The sequence below is a fragment of the Aquarana catesbeiana genome, linkage group LG01 (genome assembly GCF_042186555.1).
Source record: "Aquarana catesbeiana isolate 2022-GZ linkage group LG01, ASM4218655v1, whole genome shotgun sequence".
NCBI classification, from domain to species: domain Eukaryota; kingdom Metazoa; phylum Chordata; class Amphibia; order Anura; family Ranidae; genus Aquarana; species Aquarana catesbeiana.
Genome location: NC_133324.1, coordinates 984,420,177 through 984,440,175, shown reverse-complemented (window position 1 = coordinate 984,440,175; position 19,999 = coordinate 984,420,177). Strand labels below are relative to the sequence as shown.

General features: G+C 37.8%; 1 protein-coding gene and 1 pseudogene across 1 annotated transcript; both read left to right on the top strand.

The window, feature by feature from the left end:
- Nucleotides 1-10,760: 10,760 nt before the first annotated feature.
- Nucleotides 10,761-13,147, top strand: LOC141129215 (serine/threonine-protein kinase SBK1-like). Its single transcript, XM_073617097.1, has 3 exons — nucleotides 10,761-10,935; nucleotides 11,863-12,065; nucleotides 12,458-13,147. The coding sequence occupies exons 1-3, from the start codon at nucleotides 10,761-10,763 to the stop codon at nucleotides 13,145-13,147; spliced, it is 1,068 nt and encodes a 355-aa protein (XP_073473198.1).
- Nucleotides 13,148-14,013: 866 nt separating this feature from the next.
- Nucleotides 14,014-19,999, top strand: part of LOC141129206 (serine/threonine-protein kinase SBK1-like) — a 41,808-nt pseudogene continuing 35,822 nt past the window's right edge.

The following is a 19,999-nucleotide window of genomic DNA, read 5'->3' as shown; positions in this document are numbered from 1 at the left end:
AAACTCACTTTTGCTTCAAGTAAAAGTAAGATTGGTATGGACTGGATATACTGTGTGTGAGGTTTATATGTGGGCAGAGAGTGGCTTTTGCTAATTGATTGGAGAATCCAATTGGCCAACACACAGGAGCTGCTGATTAACATATGACTGGAGACTTTGGAAAGAGATCTAGAAGGGTGGAGCAGGTAGGTCCATATCAACCCATATCAATGGGGATTGTTTATTCTGTTTTGTTGTATGGAGGGTTGAAACCTAAGCCTGAAAATAGGTAATCTGAAGGATTTTAATAACTATTATCTAATAAAAAATTATTATTATGTATTGAAAATTTCAAAAAATCAATCCACTACATTCCAAACATTCAAAAATGTTGAAATCAAATACATTGACACGCTTTAACTATAATTCTATGTTTTAAAATCATGTATAAAAACATCTGTATTAGTAAACACATTCCTTCTTCCAGATATAGATCATAAATACAGTATACAATCATAAAAGTAGCATAGAACTATATTCATCTTAGAGACTAAAAAAAAGGGGGGACCAATATAAACTGCCATAAAATGTTGAAATTCTTTGTAAATGGGCCCTGAATTTGAAGTTATTATTTAAACAACAAAGATTCTCGATCACCAAAAGCTTCATGAATGCTTTGCAGACTCTTGTGGTGTACACTAATCTTATACAAGGAGAGGATTTACATATAAAGTTTGAGGATAAAACACATTTTTCTGCTATGGTGCTGCATTACTAGTCATTTTTAGTAGAATGGAACTGCTAAGAATCCCCCATGTGCTCCGACATTTATATGTTCATTGGAGAGATCTGAAGGAACTTTCCTTGAAATGATCATATTTGTATCTTTACTGTCACATTGTATTTTTTGTATTTTGTTTCCACAATCTGTCCACGTTACTCTAATGCCCTGTACACGTGGTCGGATCTTCCGACGGGAAAAGTGCGATCGGATTGTGTTGATGGAAATTCCGATTGTGTGTGGGCTCCATCGGACTTTTTCCATCGGAATTTCAGACACACAAAGTTTGAGAGCAGGCTATAAAATTTTACGACAGCAAAATCCGATCGGTTAAATTCCGATCGTGTGTACACAAATCTGACGCACAAAGTGCCACGCATGCTCAGAATAAATTAAGAGACGAAATCTTTTGGCTACTGCCCCGTTTATAGTCCCGACGTACGTGTTTTACATCACTGCGTTCAGAACGATCGGATTTTCCGACAACTTTGTGCGACCGTGTGTATGCAAGACAAGTTTGAGCCAACATCCGTCGGAAAAAATCCTAGGATTTTGTTGTCGGAATGTCCGATCAATGTCCGATCAATGTCCGATCAATATCCGATCAATGTCCAATCGTGTGTACAGGGCATAAATGTTCACTTTGATATCACAAAACAAAAAATAGAGAGTGTGCCATTGTGGCAGACCCAGATCACATTGGGGGGCAAATTCTTTAAAAAGAAGAACATGACATGGGTAAAATGCATAGTACTTCTGTCTCAGTCTGATTTAATGGTTTCTGACATTGTGTTTGTTCGATCCCAGAATTCTCGAACAATCTTGGTGTAATTATTAAAGGTGTAAATTTCTTGTAATCAGCAAAGTACAACAAGATGGGGACAGCGAATAAAAGGAAGACAAGCAATCACCATATCACAGTAACGTGAAACATAATAAAATACATTTCTTAATAGTACAATAGTATAATAATAATAATAATAGTACAAGACACCATTATTCTGATTGCACAACTGCCATGATCACTAATGGGCGGGTGAGAAATGGACAGTTACCACTCATATTTGGAACCAACCAATCATAAGATGGTAAACGTGAGGTGGGGAGGTAACAATTCATCAGTAGGATTGCACCCCATAAAAGCGGAAACGCACATGATTTGTAACCGCGGACCAAACACCCACACGCTGATACACTCCCTGGACGAATTTGAAGCTCGTAATTCTTTGGAAATCTTCCCCTTTTTAACCATTTAAATACAGGGCACGTATACCCCCTTCCTGCCCAAATCAATTGTCAGCTTTCAGCTCTCTCACACTTTGAATGACAATTACTCAGTCATACAACACTCTACCCATATGAAATTTGCATCCTTTTTCCACACAAATAGAGCTTTCTTTTGGTTGTATTTAATCACTAGTGGGTGTTTTATTTTTTGTGCTATAAATAAAAAACGACCAAACATTTTGTGAAAAAATGTCTCTTTGTTTCTGTCATAAAATTTTACAAATTAGTAATTTTTCTTCATAAATTTTGCCAAAATTTACACTGCTACATATATTTGGTAAAAACACCCCAAATTAGTGGATATTATTTGGTCTTTGTGAAAGTTATAGAGTCTAAAAGCAATGGTGCCAATCTCTGAAAATTGATCACACCTGATGTACTGAAGGGCCTGTCTTATTTCTTGAGACCCTAACAAGTCAGGACAGTACAAATACCCCCCAAACGACCCCTTTTTGGAAATTAGACATTCCAAGGTATTAAGTAAGTAGCATGGTGAGTTTTTTGAAGTTGTAATTTTTTCCCACAATTCTTTGCAATTTTTTTTTTTTTTTTTACAAAATTGTCATATTAACAAGTTATTTCTCACGCACAGCATATGCATACAACAAATTACACCCCAGTAAACATTCTACTACTCCTCCTGAGTATAGCGATATCACATGTGTGAGACTTTTACACAGCCTGGCCACATACAGAGGTCCAACATTGAAGTAGCACCTTCAGGCATTTTAGGAGCATAAATTGCACATCTCATGTCTCAACCACCTATTACACTTTTGAAGGCCCTGGAGCACCAGGACAATGGAAATGCCAACAAAATGACCCCATTTTGGAAAGAAAACACCCCAACGTATAATCTGAGGCATAATGAGTCTTTTGAACGGTTCATTTTTTTTGCCAGAAGTTTTTGGAAAATGTGGAAAAAAAAATGAAAACATATTTTTTTTTACACAAAGTTGTCCATTTATAAGATATCTCCAAAACATAGCATGTACATAGCATAAATGATACCCCATAAAAAGCAACCAACCAAAATAATTCTGCCCCGATCTTGGAGAATTTTTTGGTTGGTTGCCTGTGTATTTTTCACAATTAAGTATCTATAAGGTGTTGACATTGGATATTACGGACATAAATTAAGCTGTGGGACTGGACTGGACTACCGCTCAGCGCTTGTGGAAACCATCCGGTGGGGAAGGCCCGGCACATTGGGACATCTCTTCAGGCTCCAGTCATCAGGATACTTCTCCAACAGGATCTCGGATCCAACAAGCCTTGTATGACCCCCCTGAATAAGGGCGGTCACTGGCTTTCTGGTAAGCCTCCTGTCTCTCTGTGGTGGTGGTCTCATGTGGTCAAGTCTATCTCATGTACCACGATCTATGATGTTTACATTCCTTGTAATAGGAATAAAAGTGATCCATTTTTTTTTTGTAAAAGAACAGTGTAAAAATAAAAAAATTAAAAGGTAAAATAAGAAAGTTTTTTTTTTAAAACGCATCCTGTTCCGGCGACCTCGCGTGCAGAAGCGAACGCATACGTGAGTAGTGCCCGCATATTAAAACGGTGTTCAAACCACACATGAGGTATCGCCGTGATCGTTAGAGTGAGAGAAATAATTCTAGCCCTAGACCTCCTCGGTAACTCAAAACATGCAACCTGTAGAATTTTTTAAACGTCGCCTATGGAGATTTTTAAGGGTAAACATTTGTCGCCATTCTACACGCGGGCACAATTTTGAAGCATGACATGTTGGATATCAATTTACTCAGTGTATCATTATCTTTCACAATATAAAAAAATGGGCTAACTTTACTGCTGTCTTATTTTTTTTATTCAAGAAAGTGTCTTTTTTCCCAAAAAAGTGTGCTTTTAAGACCGCTGCGCTAATACGATGTGGCAGAAAGTATTGCAATGACCGCCATTTTATTCTCTAGTGTTAGAAATACATATATATATATATATATATATATATATATATATATGTGTGTGTGTGTATATATATATATATATATATATATATATATATATATATATATATATATATGTATGTATGTGTGTTGAAGCCGTATCTAGGGGAAATTGGGTATAGACCCGCATTGCAACTAAATCAGCTATTGTGGTCCCAGGAAAATTGTCTATGGTCCACTCTAAATTGGCAGATTCTTAGAAGTTAGAACTTATTTCAAATTTGGTATTATTTATCTTTTGGCTCCTCAAGATATATTTCTGTCCTTTCTTTTGGCCGGAGAAAGTCAGAAAGTTGTCTTATGAGCAACAAGAGATATTAATTTTTAATAGTTTCAGACACGGTTAAACACCCCCTTTTATAGTTGGTTGGGGCTGTCCCGGGGTTATTTTACATTTTTAAGAGAAATATTTTTATTGTTGTGTTGATGTCTTTGATTATGTGATGAAATATTAATCGCCAGAAATTCCAATTTTGTATGAAGTTGTTTAATTTATACTTGTATATTAATAAATTCTATATACTTATTAATTGAATTGATTAACAAACTCAGGAAATTATTGTGGTATACTACTGATTGTCTAAACAAAATTCATATTTTATTAAGTTATTTATTAGTTGCCGTAATAGGCTGGAGGCACTGCGAAACACTTTACTTTTATTCAGACACTAGTTTTTTTTTAGAATTTACCCTTTGCCAAAACACTAAATTTTTATTTTATTAAAATTCCTGATATTTATTATCATCAAAATTCTATACCACACTCGCAACAATGGCAGCCGGTTCGACAGAAGCCAGTCATTTGGTTGACTTCTTTTGGACGAGCATGCTGGAAAACCAGCGGCAGACCGGATCTCAATCAGCACTTTCAGCCAATGACTGAGAGCCCTGACCGGAGTGTTCTGGTGGGGGGGGGGCTGTCCCCCTATCAGAACACAATAGCTCGGTGGGGGAGATCGCTCTACTAACATTGGATTGTTAGAACAGTGGCTCTGGTCGGAGCTGTCAGGTTTTTTTTTTTTCTGTTCAATTCACAAAAAAAAACCTAGTGGTGTATACCAGGCTTAAGGAGTATATTTACATTTAGCATCACATACAAATTAATTGTTTTTATGTTTAAACACTACAAAGTAGGTAAGTATGAGCTACAAAGCAGCCGTTTCTAGCAGATGGAGCACATGGTTTCCAAGTAATTACATTAAAACTTTTCACTAACAAGTAGAGATAATGCAAAGAAAAGAAGTAATTGTAAAATAAATAACACAAAAGGTAACCAAAAAACATAATATTTTTAAACTATTAGTCTGAGACTGGAGTATTCAGTACACCTAAGGTGTTGAAGCATAGACATTTACCATAACAATACGATCTACCCTGAACAGTTTCAGTCTACACCCAACAAACAATATATAGAGGAGGAACTGAGAACAATGGTGACAGGATTTAGTAATTACAAAAAACAATCAAACAATTGTAGAGGTGATACCTCTACATACCTAGACAAACATTTGACAATGGATTCCAATTCCAACACCCAAAAAATAGTAGAGGTGATCACCTAGACAATGGCTTCCATTTCCACCAACCAACAATGATCTACCAATGGTAATCTTGATCAGCTTGAAGCCCCCAATAATAACCTCCCAAAAGCAGATCTAGAGGTTGTGGTGAAGGTATTGTCAGACTGGTATAACTTGTGGTAAAAGGATGAGACACTTAAGTGAAAGTCCATCCACAAGATTGAACAACAAGCATTGATAGCTTCAAGAAACTATTAGATAATCACCTGAATGACCACAATATACAGGGATATGTAATGTAATACTGACACATAATCACACACATAGGTTGGACTTGATGGACGTGTGTCTTTTTTCAACCTCACCTACTATGTAACTATGTAAGAACCTGCATATGGCAATCCAGCAATCTATTAATATACAATGTAATTATCAGTCATGTTATATTAGCCAGTCTAATAGAGTAGCTGGTTATTTCCTGCATTTCCTCCACATCTGGTCTATGATTCTCTATGCCTTGTTCAATAAGATCTGGCAGCATGGAGGTACACTGGTGAGGCCACCTCTTTATCTTGACCCCCAAAAAGGCTTTGGATTTTATCCATGTGAAGGGATTTATTAACTTCTTCAGTTAAAACAATTTGGCTCCCAATGTGATCTGGGTCTGTCACAATGGCACACGCTCTGTTTTCTGTATTGTGATGCCAAAGTGAACATTTAGAGTAAAGTGGGGCAGATTCCGGGAAACAAAATGCAACAAATACAACGTGACAGTGAAGATACAAAGATCATAATTTCAAGGAAAGTTCCTCCAGATCTCTCCAATGAACATATAAATGTCGGAGCACATGGGGGATTCTTAGAAGGTACATTCTACTAAAAAATGACTAGTAATGCAGCCCTCAAACTTTATATCTAAATCTTCTACTTATATAAGAGTAGTGTACACCACAAGATTTTGCAAAGTATTTGGGAAGCTTTTGGAGTTTAAGAATCTTTGTTAAGCCTCGTTGTTTAAAGAATAACTTCAGATTCAGGGCCCATTAACAATGAAGAATTTCAAACGTTATCCATTATTGGTTTCCCCATTTTATAATTCTATATTAATTTGAAGATTGTATGCTGTATTTATTATTTATATCTGGAAGCATGTATGTGTTTACTTATACAGATGTTTTATACATGATCTTAAAAGTAAAACTCTAATAGCCTAGATCACACTCATGTAGTGACTATTATGAGATCACTTTTTATAGTTCGTAGACTTATAGCCTCTCGTTGGGTTCCACCCCACCATCGTACCCTTGGGGATTGGATTTGGGAAATGGACAAGCATGTAATGTTTTGAAAAATGTTTGAAAAATATACTTACATTCAATATAATGCTTCTTAAAAGTTTGTAAAGATATGGAGAAATTGGATAGATACATCACTTTCTAATCTCAATCTTAACATCTTCAATACCGAGCACTTTTACCCCCTTCCTGCCCAGGGCCAATTTTCAGCTGTCAGCACTGTCACATTGTAAATGACAATTCTGCGGTCATACAACATTGTACCCACACTAAAGTATCATCATTTTCCTCACACATATAGAACTTCCTTTTGGTGGTATTTAATCACCACTGGGTTTCTTGTTTTTTGCTAAATAAATGGAATAAGTGAAAATTTTGCAAAAGAAAATACAAGTTTTTCTTTGTTTCTGTTATAAAAATTTGCAAATAAATATTATTTCTTAATTAATTTAGACCAAAATATATTATGCTACATTTGTGTGGTGAAAATAACCCAAATCCGTGTATATTATTTGATCTGTGGGAAACTTATGGGATATATCTGAAAAATCAATCAATCCTGAACTCTAAAAGGCCCAAAAATGCCAGGACAGTACAGATACCCCTCAACTGACCCTCTTTGGAAAGTAGACAGTCCAATGTATTTAGTAAGAGGCATGGAGAGTTTTTTGAAGTTGTAATTTTTTGTTAAAAATTATATATATATATATATATATATATATATATATATATATATATATATATATATATATATATATCACACTTTGACCAAAGCAATATAATGTTACCATAGTAACTTTTTAATACTCTGGGGAAGTGATCAGTTAAATTAGAATAAAGGTATTTCTGAATATCTTTGAATATCTCTGAATGTTTTTTGAATGTTTTCAAATATTTAGAAAAATAGAATAATTTTGAATATTTTTGAAAACTAGATGACAATGTATTAATTATGTGGATGTTATTACTATTTAAACACTTACCGCGAGATCACCGTTATCGGCGGTGGGAGAGGTGCCACCCCCCTCCCGCCGCTCTCCCGCGCCCTCCGCCGCCCTCCGCCGCTTACCGAAGCCGTCGGTAGCGGCGGAGGCGATCGGGACCTGTCACTTCCTGGGTATGGAGACGAGTGACGCTAAGATGGCCCCCACCCATCTCCATACCATAGGAGGGAGGAAGCGACGTCATAACGTCAGCTCCGCCCATATGTCTTAAAGGCATATTTTGTTTGTCATTTTTTTAAATGACTTTTTTTTTTTCGCATTTAAGTCCAAATATGAGATCTGAGGACTTTTTGACCCCAGATCTCATATTTAAGAGGACCTGTCATGCTTTTTTCTATTACAAGGGGTATTTACATTCCTTGTAATAGGAATAAAAGTGATCCAAATTTTTTTTTTTTTTTAAATCTGTGAAAAAATAATTAAAATGAAGTAAAATAAATAAGAAAAAAAACATTTTAAAGCACCCTTTCCCGGTGAGCTTGCGCGCAGAAGCGAACGCATATGAAAACGGTGGTCAAACCACACATGTGAGGTATCTCCATGACTGGTAGAGTGAGAGCAATAATTCTAGCCCTAGACCTCCTCTGTAACGCAAAACATGTAACCTGTAGAATTTTTTAAACATCGCCTATGGAGATTTTTAAGGGTACAAGTTTGACGCCATTCCACGAGCGGGCGCAATTTTGAAGTGTGACATGTTGGGTATCAATTTACTTGGCGTAACATTATATTTCACAATATAAAAAAAAAATGGGCTAACTTTACTGTTGTCTTATTTTTTTATTCATAAAAGTGAATTTTTTCCAAAAAAAGTGTGCTTAGAAGACCGCTGCGCAAATACGGTAAGAAAAAAAGTATTACAATGACTGCCATTTTATTCTCTAGGGTGTTAGAAAAAAAACAATATATAAGGTTTGGGGGTTCTAAATTATTTTCTAGCAAAAAAACCTGTTTTAAACATGTAAACACCTAAAATCCAAAACGAGGCTGGTCCTCAAGTGGTTAATATGGTAACTTGACCTAGGTTTGTATGTTTGTTTTTGTTTTCTTTTCTTTGTTGTTTTTGTTATTAGATGTTTATTTTTTGTAAAAATATTAAAAATAAAAAAATAAATACAAAACAATTAAAACAAAAACTTTACATGGTTAAAGTGTGCCAATGTATCTTACTTCAGAATGTTTGGAATATAGCGGTTGATAAAAATGTTCATTACATAATATTTATTACAATCAGTAAAGTTACTTGGTTTCAGGCTGAGGTTTCAACCCTCCACACAACAAAACAGAATACACAAACCCCATTGATATGGACCTACCTGCCCCACCCTTCTCAATCTCTTTCCAAACTCTCCAGTCTTATGGTAATCAGCAGCTCCTGTGTGCTGGCCAATCAGAATCTCCCATCAATTAGCAAAAGCCACTTCTCTCCTCCCATATAAACCCCACATATATCCAGCCTTACTTCCACTTATCTTATTATTACTTGAAGCAATAGTGAGTTTATTTTTCCATTGACTATTTCATATTGCAACTATTCCAAGAAAAATTGACAAGTTGGGAAGATTCCATTAGTGAAGACCGAGTGGGAAACCATCTGCAACTTCATTTTCTAAGGTTTGTCCTTTAGAGCAGTATAGTTTTTCCCTCTAAAATTATAGGATTTTTCTTTTTGAACCTGCAGTCTACAGATAACTTAGCATTGAGATAAATAAAGAAACTATTTAATGTTCTTTAAATTTAAATAGATTTTTTTTATTTCACTTGCCATGTCAGAGTAGAGATCCTTCTATGGCTATTTTACAACACTGGCTGTTAGTGTATTGTATGGTTCTTGGTGTAGATGTTCAGGGGCCACCACCACCTATTGACACATAGGTGCAAATATGCTACTTGATATTTTTTTTATTGATTTTATGAATTTGATTTTAAACCTTGCAAAAACAAAAATCTTATTTTTACTTCTATGAGTGTTGTGTGCCTATAAAGTCCATGGACTGCGGTCCAAAACTGAATACTTTTTTGTTTCTTTAAATCTATATCGATTTTTATTATTTCACTTGCCATTTATGGTCAGTAGAGATCCATATACAGATTGGAAATCCACAATATGTTGCAATACTTATTTTTTTAATACAACCAACCTGATACATGTAGATGATCTGTCTTCATATATCTATGAAGAAAAAATAAAATGTGAAATCTTAGATTGTCTGATAATTCCATGATCCATCAGTTGGGTGTGAAAGCACAATCCAATTTTTTTAATATATATTTTTTTAATAGTACTTTGGGTTCCAAATTCCACCATTCCAATTTGTTTTTAATTTACACAAAAGTGGTCTAATTTCTCTTATACCTTATTGTTACAATACCAGTGACATTCACACCTCTATTTGTGACTAGAATGTTGGTCATTCTAACCAGCCGATCTCTACAAGTCTTGTAGTTTAGAGATCAGCTTCAGCCAAAACCCATTTCTTGGTTAGTAATCTCTGTCAGCTTTATTTTTATTAAATTCTCATTTAACAAAGAAAAAAGATACAAAAACAGAAAGAGAAGTAGAAGATAAAATGGGAGAATACAAAAACCCTTCAGTATCAATATTTCCTCTTTCTTAAACATAACCATGTATAAAGTCTATTCCTATGTATTTCTATACATGCCTATATATCTTTCCTCCCCGTCTTATACAAATACTAATATCATTATTTTTCCTAAAACTCTATTGGACTCTCTTAAAACATAAATCTCAAAATCTCTGTCTGCTTTTAATTGTCATGTGTCCATGTTGGTGAGACTTCATTGGCAACCACACAGAATATGTCATCTCCCCAACCGGGACCCATATGGTTATAAAATACTGACCCTAGATGCTGGGCAATATTCAGAGGGATGTTTAATGCTTTTTTTGTTGTGATTCTAGAATGGCTTCTAACATCCATGAAGTTACCAAGAACACCGCAAGACATGTCCTCCAACTCATCACCCAGACGTCCGAAAATCTGAAGATGATGGAGGTTTCAGAGCACTTTGACCCCATCCAAGAACTTGGGACGGGGTCATATGGAAAGGTCCTCCTGGCCAAACATCGGAGTTCAGGTAAATGTTATAGCCTAATTCATCTAAGGAAATTCATTTCTTAGTATTAGTCATGCTTTTGAATCATATTAATTTAATGGAACTAGTGTAACAAAAATGCTAAATTGCCAGCAGGTAGAAGAGACTTGTATGTTTGTTCTGGAAAAAAAATGCAGAGTCTGACATCCAAGATCCAAGAATCAATAGAATTGCTTATCTGTAGACAATCAGTAGGACAACTTTGAAGCCACGTGTACACACAATTTGTTTAGCTTGTGAATATTATCCTGAGCATTGTGTTGTTAGGTTCAACTTTTAAATAAGTTGCTTATAGTTTATATTGCTTTGTCTAATTATTGCTTCATATAGGAATTAAGACACAGAGTCAGGTATGTCTGTATCAAAGTTCTGAGCATAATGGACTGCTGCTCTTTACTTCTTTCAAAGGCCTTTTATAGGCAATTATACAAACAATAGCATCAGCACAGCCCCCCCACAAAGGGCAAGGGTAAACAACAACAGGAGTCACCTGGGCTACGAACACAAGCTTCAACACCATGGCAATACAGTTACAAGAAAACAAAAGCAGCTTCAATTGAGTTCAACAGCCAAAAAGTTACATTCAAAACAGATTTACATGTAGGCATCATATTAAGTGAGAACTCTAAATTAAATCCCTGACCTTATCAGTGTACAGGAAACAATCACAAAGCATTAACCTTGCTTTAAGCAGCCTTATTTTAAGTTCCTAAAGCTGCTTCCAAGTACCTTTTCAAAGTAAGTTCTTAAAGCATCCCTCACTTCCAGTTTTAGGGCGATGATTATGTAACTTAATGAGTCACTGCTGTAGATTTAATCAAGCATTTAGCACACTTTAAAAGGCTTTTAGCAAGTTTCTGCATCTGTTTATGTTACTAATTCTCTTTTCTCTCTCTCTCTGTTTGACAGGTCAGTTAGTGGCTGTGAAGCTGCTTAGCAAACAGAAGGTCCCAATGGACAACTTTCTGGTTGAATATGGGATGTCTATCAGCCTCAGCGGCCATCCCAACATCATCAGAACCCATGAAGTTGCCTTTCATACAAACAGAGACTACGTGTTTGTCCAGGAGGTGGCGACAGCTGGAACTCTACATTCCTTAATACAGCCAAATGTAAGTTTGTATGAAAAATGAAAAATCCTTACATTAAGAAAAGATTTCATCTCTGCTCTCAATATCTTTAAAGTATTTCTGAGGTTTAAGGACTCCCCACTCATTACAGTGAGTTGAGTCGGATATTGTATCATTTGATTTATAGGCTTGATTTTAGATATGTAACTTTCTCAGCTGTGAAGCAAGGTTAAGAAAGATAGTCCTGGATCTTGCACCATCAATGGTGATTCTCATATTTGTATACCAACAGGTTTCCTTTAAGCATCCTTTCAAGTGTATTGAGCTAATATTCTATGTCCCTGTATGATGGATAAGATAGGCTTCTTATTTGATTACATTTTGCCATGGTGGTGTCTAGTGACTAATTTTGTCCTGTTTTCTTCTTGTTATAGGTTGGTTTAAATGAAGAGACAGTAAAGAAGTGCGTTCCTCAGATAGCCAGTGCATTGCAATACATGCACAACAGAGGGATGGTCCACTGTGATATCAAGCCAGACAATATCCTGCTAATGGACTTTGAATGTAATACTATCAAAGTGGCAGACTTTGGACTGGCAAGGCTCCAGGGAACCGAAGCACCATCCTTGTCCGGGTTCATACCCTACACAGCTCCGGAACAGTGTAACTTGAAACCAGGAGAACAATTGCTTCTACACCCGAGCATTGATATCTGGGCCTTTGGGGTCATGGTTTACATCGCTATGACTGGATACTTTCCTTGGCTAGGAGCAGAGGGTCATGATCCAATGTACAGAGAATTTGCTTGGTGGCAAGTCGGAAAGGATCTGACCTTAGCACCGGAAAAGTGGAGGAAATTCTCTCTTGAAGCCAGGAAAATGTTCTGGGACCTTTTGGCCCTCAATGCGTCCGAGGGGTGCTCAGCCATGGACATTCTAATATATCTTCATGTACCATGGAAAACAGAAATACTTTCAGAAAATTATACAAGGAACACTGCAATACATATGGCCTACAGAGAACATGATGTACATTCCAGAGCTACAGCAAGTGCCGCCTTGTGTCTTCTACCTGATCACGAGACAACTTCACTTTCTATAGGAGCTGAGGTGGAAATTTCATAAAACATTTTGATCACCTGGTAATCAAGGGACCAAATAGCTGAATGCACGCTGGGGATTTGTAAAAGTGACCTAGTTGACGGTAAGAACGTAGAAATCGTAGAACACTGTTGATTTTTTTGTTCACATGATTGCTTATCTACAGTATTGTTTTTTGGGAATTATGGATCAAAGCATCATAAAACTGTAAGATGGCCCTGGAAGTGATATGTTTCAGGAAAACAAAAATCATAGTGTGGGCAAAACGCTATATGATAGGTAGGGTAGAGTCAAACGTTAGGTCCGAGCATAAGTTCAAATTGAACATTCTCGGTTTGGCTGTTTTATAGAAGATCTGAAATTTAAGGATATTTCCTCCCACCAAAATGTCCCCCGATGCATTTCTTTAGCTAACGCTGGCCAAGGTCATATACTTGACCTCTAGTCAGGAGCAAGATGTCAGCCAATGTTGGGTCACAGAATAATTTCAGCCCACACACTGTAAAGGCTGACATTGCAGCACCCTTTTGTCAGTGTGTTGGTGAATTTAGTGTGAGTGAAGGACAACTGACATTTGTTAAAGTGATTGTAAGCCCTTACAATCCACTTTGTACTACAGGTAAGCCTATAATAAGGCCTAGAATAAGGCTTACCTGTAGCTACCCTGGATATCTCCTAAACCTGCACAGTTTAGGAGATATCCCCTGCATCAGCATGTGCCGACATCATCGGCACATGTGCATTGAAGCAATGGCATGTTTTTGCCGTTGCTTCAGCTAGTGTGCCGTTACTGGCGGCTCCCACGTGCATGTGTGGGAGTGACGTCATTGTGGCTTAGGCCAATCACAGCGCCAGAGCCTGCGCGATACCCGGAAATAACTCCTGGAGCGATGTCACCGGCCGGAGCTGTGTACTGGGACCGCTTCCGGGGCTTCCATCTAAGGTGAGTATTTCATAATGAGCTTGTATGCTATGCATACTAGCTCATTATTTCTTTGTCTTGCAGGTTATTGTTTTTTGTTTTTTAGTGGGTTTACAACTACTTTAAAGGGAAAGACGGGTTAGTGTTGTGTGCTTTCAGTATGGTGCTTTAAACTGTATTCAGTGTTATATGTATTAGTATATTGTATGCTGTATACAGTTTTCTATTGATGCTTTTATAGTAAATTGCAGTATCTGTGGCTTTGGAGAGTGGAGTGTAATCCCCTTGTATTCACTGCAATATAAAAAGACCCAATAGTTCATTTTAGGAATGCTTTTTTAGTTTTGTGGAGTTACTTAACATTTTGTTAATAGTAGCTAGTCTGTTTTCTTTTAAATTAAGCCTAAAAAAGTTTAGGTTTTGTCTTAGTGTTTTGAGTGGGAGTTTTTAGGTTTATTTTGTTTTGTTTGGGTCATTTATTTATATAACCAACCCCAGCATTAGGTTTGAGCCAAACTGCCCTGGGTTATGTTCAAACAGGGTTTGGGGAACTTCAAAGAAGATCAGATGGCAAACCTGAACCCCATTGAAATCAATGGAAGCAGAATCTGTCAAATTAAACATGGCCATTTTCTGGGCTAACGGGCAAAGGGTTTTAAAAAAAAAAAAACAAAGAAAAAAACAAACAGCATGGGGGCCTGTCTTGAGTAACATTCACAAATTCAAAAAAATCCATTGGACTAATATTCACAAAAGGAAAACTGTGTTACATTGCCATTTCCTTTGCTATTTAACAAAAAAGTTTGCAGACCCCCCTCCAAAGGTCCCCAAAAATAGTATCCTCTTCCATCATTTCCATTCTCAATATTTCTCCTCCTCCATCTCTATTCTAACTCCTCCTACATCTCCATCTTCATTTTCACTCCTCATCCTTTATCTCCTTTCTCACTCCTCCTCTTCTCCATTCCCACTCTTCCATCTCCATTCCCACTCTTCCATCTCCATTCTCGATACTTTCCTCCTCCTCCTCCTTCATCTCTATTGTAATTCCTCCTCCTCCTCCCCATCTTCATTCTCACTCTTCCATCTCCATTCTTGCTCTTCCTTCTCCATACTTCTCCACCTCCTTCATCTCTGTTCTAAATCCTTCTCCCTCCCCATGTTCATTCTCACTCTTCCATCTACATTCTCAATACTTCTCCTCCTCATTCATTTCTAGTCAAATTGCTCCTCTTTCTCCATCTTCTTTCTCACTCCTCCATCTGCATTCTCATTCCTCCTCCATCCTCATTCCTAGTCATGGAAAGGTGTTCCTTACAATGGTGGTATTTACTTGTCTACCTTGATACCATATATCTTTGTATGACTTTACAATAATCACTGGTGATTTTTTTGTACTGATGACTTTATTAGATAGTTACTGAAGCTAACTTCTGCTCTTTCTACTTATTTTTACTACTTCCGAGTGTCACAACCCGGGACAACAAACATCAGTGCCAAGTCTCCAGACATTACATCATCAACGTAGAAATGAAGAATATATCCAGACAACGAGAAATTCCAGCAAAAGACCCAGAAGCTATCAAACATCACCACCGATCGTCGCCACCACCTTATTGTCACCAGCATCTTATCAATCGTCACAAACATCTGACAGATGACCAAAGACTGAACACCTTGCATCTTTTCTCTTTTATATACTTATGTCAAATCTGTAATAAATAGAGACTTTTTCAGCATATACTTGGTGTTTTGTCTGATCTCTTATACTCCAGTATGTGCCTTCAAGTTAGGCCTCACTGACTAAGATAACTCCACAACTCTCCTCCCCCCCCTCTATTCTTACTCCTCATCCTCCATTCTACCTCCTCATCCATTCTCAATTCTCTTCCTCCTCCTTTATTCTTAGTTCTCCTCCTCCTCCTCTATTTTCACTCAACCTCCTCTATTCTCAGTCCTCCTCCATTCTTAGTCCTCCTCTTTCAGTGCCACTTCTGCTCCTCTTCCTCCTTCTCCCCCAGTTTCATTCCTCCTCCTCATCCATTCTCACCCCTGTTCAAGGGCGTTGCTAGGTGGCAAAAAGACCATTGGCTTCAGCCTGAAGTCCAAGGCCAACACGGGGGTCGGGGGGCTCTAGGGGCGCAGGGTTTTTTTTTTTCATTTTTGCCTGTTTTCTGTTCTTGAAATTAATTCTGGACATATATCTAAGCAATATCTTTAAATATAGTTTCAATATTCCTTACTAAAAAAGTTGATATACATACTGAAAGACAGAACAACTTGTCTTTGAGATAAAAAGTTGCATTGCAATAAATAAAGATCCAAAATGATAAGCCTTCCGTATCATAAAAAAGAGAAGGAATTACCATTACACACAGTGATATCGGACATATAATAATAAAGAAGGATGAAATTGTAAAGAGCTGTGCAAACTGTTGGCGCTATATAAATCCTGTATAATGATAATAATTTGGCTATAGGTGCAACAATTGGAAAATTGGACAACATAGTTAATCAATTATTATAACAACTGTATACTAATAATAATAATTTGGAAAGAGGTAAGGGAAAAAAAGAGATAAGGGGGATAAGATCAACATGTATGAATACATAAGTGGCCCATATAGTGAACTTGGTGTAGCGTTATTGACCTTAAGGTCATGCGACATCACGTGATGTCAGAAGGGGCGGTACCACCGGATGACATAGCCTGGTTGCCCCACCCCCTGCCTATATAAGAACTGTCAAAGCGCACAGCGGGCAGTTGGCTGGGAGGCGTCCCAGGAGGTGGAGTGGGGTTTTTTTTTTCTATTTTTCAGGTCTGTTAGGTGTCCTGATTGACGATGGATTACATTGAGGGACTTTTTTTATTTTTATTTTTTAATAAAGGATTTGTCAAAAATTTGTCTTGTGGTTTTTGCTTTTTGACACTTTTTTGGTGAATGGGTAATGGTATGATGTACCCGATACCCATTCACATGGGGGGCGGGATCTGGTGCCCCAGATTCCAATAAGGCCACCATCCACAGACCCCGACAACCACAGCTAAGGGTTGTTGGGAAGAGGCCCTTGTCCCCATCAACATGGGGACAAGGTGCTTTGGGGCATGGGGCTCTGTCCCAAAGCATCCCCCCAATGTTGAGGGCACGTGGCCTGGTATGGTTCAGGGGGGAGTTGCTCGCTCGCCCTCCCTTTTCCTGACTTGCCAGGCTACATGCTTGGATAAGGGTCTGATATGGATTTTGGGGGGACCCCACGCCATTTTTTTTAGAAAAATCTGGTATTGGGTTTCCCTTAAAATCCATACCAAACCCGAAGGGCCTGGTATAGACTGGGGGGGGGACCCTACGCCATTTTTTTATTTTTTTTTTTTTACAGGGATTCGGCAATACGTTACAGCTGCAAGCAAGTTTAAATTTAATTTTTTTCCTTTAGAAATGTCATTATTTCTGCAGCATGTTCTATACATTGAAAAGATGCACCATTTTACAGGCAGACTATGGGGAACCTCCAGGCACAGTATTTAAAGGAATTTTTCATTTTTATTGTTTCACTTTAGGCATCTTTAAAATCACTGCTCCTTAAAAAAAAAACAATTGTTTTAAAAACTTTTTTTTTGCATTGATACATGTCCCCCAGGGCAGTACCCGGGTCTCCATACACTTTGTGTGGCAATAACTTGCATATTAGCCTTTAAAATTAGGACTTTTTATTTTTCATGTTCGTGTCCCATAGACTTTATTAGAGTTTGCATGTTCGCTAGAACTTTTTGCCTGTTTGAGATGTTCTGCTGTGAACTGAACGGGGAGGTGTTTGGCCGATCCCTACTCCCTTGTTATCTCTCGCCTTGACTAATGCAACTCCATTCTCATTGGCCTACCTCTCCATAGGCTATCCACCCTTCAGTCTGTCATGAATGCTTCTGGCAGACTTATCCACCTTACCAACCACTCAGTGTCTTCCAACCCTCTCCTCCAATCCCTACGCTGGCTCCCGATCACCCAGCAAATTAAATTCAAAATACTAACCACAACATACAAAGCCATTCACAACTCTGCCCCGAGCTACATCACCAATCATGTCTCCAAATATCACCCAAATTGCCCTCTCCGCTCCTCTCAAGACCTCCTACTCTCAAGCTCTCTTGTCTCCTCCTCCAATCTGTGTGGCCATCTCCTACTCCTGCAGGCAATCCCTGAAAACTTATCTCCTTAGGGAAGCCTATCATTCCTCCAACTAATCTTTTACCACTTCCATCAGCTCATTCCCCACAGTTACAACCTTTTGTACCACCTGCCCCACCATATTAGATTGTAAGCTATTCTTGGCCTCGTAATCCTCTTGTATTTTATTGTATTGTAATGGTATTGTCTCCCTGTTAATGTAAACTGTTGGCGCTATATAAATACTGTATAAAAATAATAATAATAATAATAATAATGATACCTTATTCATATATGGCAGTAATTATATGTAGAAACATCCAACAGGCTGGTTCTACACAAGACAATCGATAGATCGACTTGGGTATAGATCGACTGAGGTACAATCAGCCTGCCCTTACATGGATTGAAAACTCAGGCGGTCCCTGCTGAATCAGCCTGATTGTGATCCATGTACTGGAATATTCCGTACACAGGATTTCAGACACAAACTTTATAATAACAATGGTATCTGCCCTGAATAATCAGAGTCTACACCCAATAGACAATAGACAGGAGATATGGTGGACAATGGTGATGGGATAGACTACAAACAGTTAACATACAATGGACAATAGTACAGGTGAACCCTCCCAGGCAGACAATAGGAACAGTAAACAATGACAGTATGCCAATAACTACCAATAACTACCGAAAACCAATTCAACAGAAATACCGATTTTTTTTACCACAAATGATTCTGCCTTTCTGAAAAAAATACAGTGCATTTAGTGGAAGCAAAATCTAAATATTAAAATATATCAAATAAAAAAAAATCATTGTTAAGGCTTTTAAAAGTAACAAAAAAAAACAAAACAAACTTTTTTTTCTTTATAGCATAAAAAAAATCTGAAAAAAATCAAACTGTAATGCCCCGTATACACGGTCGGACTTTGTTCGGACATTCCGACAACAAAATCCTAGGATTTTTTCCGACGGATGTTGGCCCAAACTTGTCTTGCATACACACGGTCACACAAAGTTGTCGGAAAATCTAAACGCGGTGACGTAAAACACATACGTCGGGACTATAAACGGGGCAGTGGCCAATAGCTTTCATCTCTTTATTTATTCTGAGCATGCGTGGCACTTTGTCCGTCGGATTTGTGTACACACGATCGGAATTTCCGACAACGGATTTTGTTGTCGGAAAATTTTATAGTCTGCTCTCAAACTTTGTGTGTCGGAAAATCCGATGCAAAATGTGTGATGGAGCCTACACACGGTCGGAATTTCCGACAACAAGGTCCTATCACACATTTTCCGTCGGAAAATCCGACCGTGTGTACGGGGCATAAGGCTTTTTACAAAACAAAAAAATATGCCTGATGACAATAAAACCAAACTGAAAAGAAAAATCCAAGAAAATAAAGCATGTTGTGTCTTTCTCCTCTCTCCTCTCTCTCTTCTCTCTCTTCTCTCCCTTCTCTCTCTCCTCTCCCCTCTCTCCTCTCTCTCTTCTCTCCCTTCTCTCTCCTTCTATCTAGATAAAGGAAGGCCCGTAGACGTGGTGTATCTGGATTTTGCAAGAGCATTTGACACAGTTCCCCATAAACGTATACTGTACAAAATAAGGTCCGTTGGCATGGACCATAGGGTGAGTACATGGATTGAAAACTGGCTACAAGGGCGAGTTCAGAGGGTGGTGATAAATGGGGAGTACTCAGAATGGTCAGGGGTGGGTAGTGGGGTCCCCCAGGATTCTGTCCTGGGCCAATCCTATTTAATTTGTTCATAAACAACCTGGAGGAT

Bases quoted from the DNA above. Each gene is read 5' to 3' on its own strand.
- LOC141129215 (XM_073617097.1), top strand. From the start codon at position 10,761: ATGGCTTCTAACATCCATGAAGTTACCAAGAACACCGCAAGACATGTC. The intron at 10,936-11,862 runs GTAAATGTTATA...TCTGTTTGACAG, and splicing joins GGCCAAACATCGGAGTTCAG to GTCAGTTAGTGGCTGTGAAG. The intron at 12,066-12,457 runs GTAAGTTTGTAT...TTCTTGTTATAG, and splicing joins ATTCCTTAATACAGCCAAAT to GTTGGTTTAAATGAAGAGAC.